Source organism: Centroberyx gerrardi, chromosome 23 (assembly GCF_048128805.1).
Source record: "Centroberyx gerrardi isolate f3 chromosome 23, fCenGer3.hap1.cur.20231027, whole genome shotgun sequence".
Lineage (NCBI taxonomy): Eukaryota > Metazoa > Chordata > Actinopteri > Beryciformes > Berycidae > Centroberyx > Centroberyx gerrardi.
Window position 1 is genome coordinate 5665679 of NC_136019.1, and position 3844 is coordinate 5669522.

At 44.8% G+C, this 3844-nt stretch overlaps 1 protein-coding gene across 1 annotated transcript in view; it reads right to left on the minus strand.

Moving 5' to 3' along the window:
- Window positions 1-457: 457 nt before the first annotated feature.
- The window catches only part of tnfsf10l (TNF superfamily member 10, like), a 70288-nt gene continuing 66901 nt past the window's right edge, over window positions 458-3844 (minus strand). The window contains exons 5-7 of the mRNA XM_078291584.1: window positions 3811-3844; window positions 3560-3670; window positions 458-2483 (exon numbers count right to left, since the gene is read on the minus strand). The exon at window positions 3811-3844 is cut by the window's right edge and continues 124 nt beyond it. Of these exons, the coding sequence (XP_078147710.1) occupies window positions 2298-2483; window positions 3560-3670; window positions 3811-3844 (331 nt within the window). The 3' untranslated portion in view covers window positions 458-2297. The remainder of the gene's footprint in view (window positions 2484-3559; window positions 3671-3810) is intronic.

A 3844-nucleotide genomic window follows, 5' to 3' on the forward strand; every position in this document is an offset into this window, starting at 1 on the left:
CTTATGTGTGTGTCTGTCTCTTGTTACCAAATGTGGTATGTGTTTTTCTATAATTCACCTTTTGTGTGTTTGCTTAGTGAATAGTTTGGCTGAGGGGCCGCGCGTTCCTAATGTACAGCATGTGAGCTTGTTTCGAGTTGAGAGTGCTTGCTATAGCCCTGCAGTCGATGCACATGTTGTATGCATGTGTGTGTGTGCGTGTGCGTGAGAAAGAGAGAGAGTGTGTGTGTGTGTCAATAGAAGGCTTTCAGGTGATGTAACACACCTTATGGCGGCCATATTGGAGGTCCTCAGCTCTCGGGCAACAATGGCCGTGAACAGCTTGAATTTCTACATGTACAACTTGGTCGTCTTAATAGAATTTAATGGTTAATTTCTGTGCTGCTTTTGAGTGGGAACTGATCATTTGACCACTGATATATCTGATTGATTTTGTGTTGAGATAATATCAGTGTTAGCTAGCCAACCGGTTAGCTAACACCACTGTCCTGTTGTAAACACATCTGATTAGCACACTAGCTAATGTGTCTAGTAGAAGCTAGCGTTAGCAGTGGCTAGTATTTGCATATGTCAACGTTAAAATCGTCTGCTTTGCTAAATTAGCCTGCTGGCTAGTTAGCTAGCTAACAAAGCCAAATGCCATCATTTTGTTCAGGTTAAGTGAGCTGACTCTTCTCAATTAAGCTACAAGTTGTAGTGTTTTGAAGCAGAGACAAAGCCGAAAGACAAGACAGTCGTGTCCCAGTAATGAGAAAATCCATTTTCACTCATAACGTTACTGAATGTGTCCACACCGACTCCACAACAGTCTTCTTCAGGTATTTCTCTTTTTCTTGTTCAGCTGTTATCTAGCTACAACCAATTCTCCAGTGGACCTCCATGACGGAGCCAGCTGTTGTGACGCAGCTGAGCTTGTGGGAGTATATGTGTGTGTGTGTGTGTGTGTGTGTGTGTGTGTGTGTGTGTGTGTGTCAGCTTGTCCAGGTACACTCCATGTCTGTTGATTTCTTGCAGGTTGCTTGACTGATCCTTGAAAGAAAAGAGAATGCAGCTTCACAGGTCGGACACGAGAGACACGTTAGACAGATTAACTTCTTTACAGGTGAAGGAAGAGAGGGAACTCAAAAGAGAAGAAGAGAAGAGAGACTGGTAGGGCTGCATACCTCCCTCCGCCTCTCTCTCTCTCTCTCTCTCCTTTTATCTTCCTCTCTTTGGTTCATTCTTACAGGCGTTTACAAGATCTCCCCCTCCTTCTCCTCCTCCCCATCCTCCTTTTTCATTCCTCCCTTTTCTCGCAGACCCCTTTGTTCAAAGTTTTGTCTCTTTATTTCCACAGTCTAGTTACAGTATCCAACACAGAGAGGCGATCCTTATCCTCCAAAACGTCTTTGCGTAAATCCACAGAGCTATTGCGCGTAGATAGTCCTCCGCAATATCCTCCAAGTGGTTTGAAGTCCAGTCAAGGTAATATACATATTAATTACTATTTAAAATCACCACAGTTCATTGTCTGAATCTCATTCTCAGCCGTTCATATGTACAGTTCTCTCATGGCACACTTAAAAAAAGGTATATTCCACATTTTTTTTTTTTTGCTTTGGTTTGATCGTTTTGAATTTCTTTTGCTACCGTTCCACCGTCCTTTCCTTACATCTACGATGTAGAGGTCTGAGTTTTTATTGTCTATACATTCTTCGGTCCAAATCCAAATCCAGGGGTCCGGTTGCTTCCCGCAGATCTGCCGTTGACATGCGAGATGCACCGAGATCCATGTACAGGAGTGAATGTGAGATATAGGCGGCAGGGTGGCCTAATTTTTTAGAGAGACTCTCTTCTAACAAAAGTCTCGGGTTTGACCCCCCTGTGTTGTTCTGTGGCTGATTTAACACTCTGACCTCCAAAGGGCAATTTCTGCTCTGAGGAATCAATGGAAAATTACAAAAAAACCTGTTATTAACACATTTCTTTTTGTGTAATTGTACATGTATCTCTGTACATCTCGCTCTCAACATGTAGATTCACTTAAGGGAGAGTAAGCAAGATTGATCCTCTCTTTCTCTTCCCTTTCTTTCCTCTCCCAGCAAAGCCTCCAAACCCCCATCCCTCCATCCGTCAATCCATCCATCCAAGCCAAGATCCAAGCCAACATCTCTTTTCAGCTCTTTTCAACGGACCTTTTCCAATCAACGGATATTCAACGGACCCTCCCTCATTTTTCTCTAGCCCCACCCCTTATCCATCCTTCCATCCATCTATCCATCCATCCTTCCTTCTCTGTAGCCGTCCATCGCTTCATCTCAGAGGTCCAGGCGGAAGGCGCCGAAGTAGCTGGACGAGTCGTCGGCGTTGACCATGGTGGGGGAAGAGACGGAGACGAAGAGCTCGTCCCCGGCCCTCAGTTCGAACAGTCCTCCCTGGTAGACGGAGTGCAGGGCGTACTCGGCGTCGGGAGCCCAGCACTTGGTGCCCACTCCCTTCAGGAGCTGGAGGGGAAAACAGAGAGAAGAAAAAAGCATTAAAAGGGCTATAAGTACGATTTTAACTGGCCCGAAGCACAAAATGACCATAATATATCTGTGGGGGTTTGACAGGGTTGTTGATCAACACCAAGGACTCAATGATTACTTCCCCAGGTGTTGAGATTCCTGGCTGTCAAAACTCATTTTCCAGTCTGTACTCTGTTTTGGAACAAAAACTCCCCGCTCACTGGCATTTCAAGACATTTCAGCTACAATCGCTGAAAAGCCTCATTCTCAAGCCAAGAAAGCAAATGACCAAGCAGTATTATTGTTTGACTATTTTGCATTGTGATATATTACCTTTTCTCTAGATGTTTCTGTTTGAATTCTGCTCTAATTAGCTTAGCTTAATGGTCTTTTGTGAAAGTGCGACTTTATTGCTTGTGTCAATTACAGGCCACCGTAACTAAAGGGGGGTGGGAGCGGTGAGGCAAGTCAATGCAGTTCCTACTGGTCGACAATAGAGGTCGACATGAGTTATGGGTTACTTAATGTCCCCTAGACTGACTAACTTTTTTGATTGCTCAGATACACATTAACACATGGGAAGTGCAAGCTGTAACAGTGCAAGCAGAGTCTCCTGCTGCTGATTGATTCAGTGGTTGAGGAAATGGTGCTTAAGGACATGTTTTGTTAGCCTGGATCCAGCTGCATTACTTGTATTCGTTCATGAACCAGGAGACCAGGAACTGATTGACTGATTGTTTTTTTTTTGCCTTTATTCATTTTTTGCCAGCTTGACTCAGCACTCTAACTGTAAACACAACCCTTATCCAACTTTCTGCTTTACACATTAACGTGTGTGGGAGTTTCCCAATACAACTACAGTCTTCTACTGTTTGGCCACTGTTGACAGATGGATTGATAATGGCGTACATAGGTCAGGATCGATTAAATAGCCCACAAAGGACCGTGTTAATCTTATGTAAATACATGCCAATCGCCAAAATATGTTGGAATTGCAAAACACTGCTTTACAGTATCTAGAAGAATGATGATGTGGAGGTACTGAGGTGAATGCAACGTGGTGAGACTCCTACCTGTATGGGGCTTGGGTAGGAGGTTTTCTTGTAGACACACTGGACCAGCTGGTGGCTGACGCTGCGCTGGTCTCCCTCACTGGCCGCTGGGGACGGGTAACGGAAATACACCTGGGGGGGAGGCGGGGGGAGAGAGTAGGGGAGGGGTGAGTAATTAGTCATACTCCCACCCATGCTGAAAAAAGCACTTATGGCACTTTGGATAAAAGCATCCACCAACCGGATGAAATGATACTGAAGGTATAAATCACCTGTGAGTACAGGTAGTACCGCCCATCCTGGGGC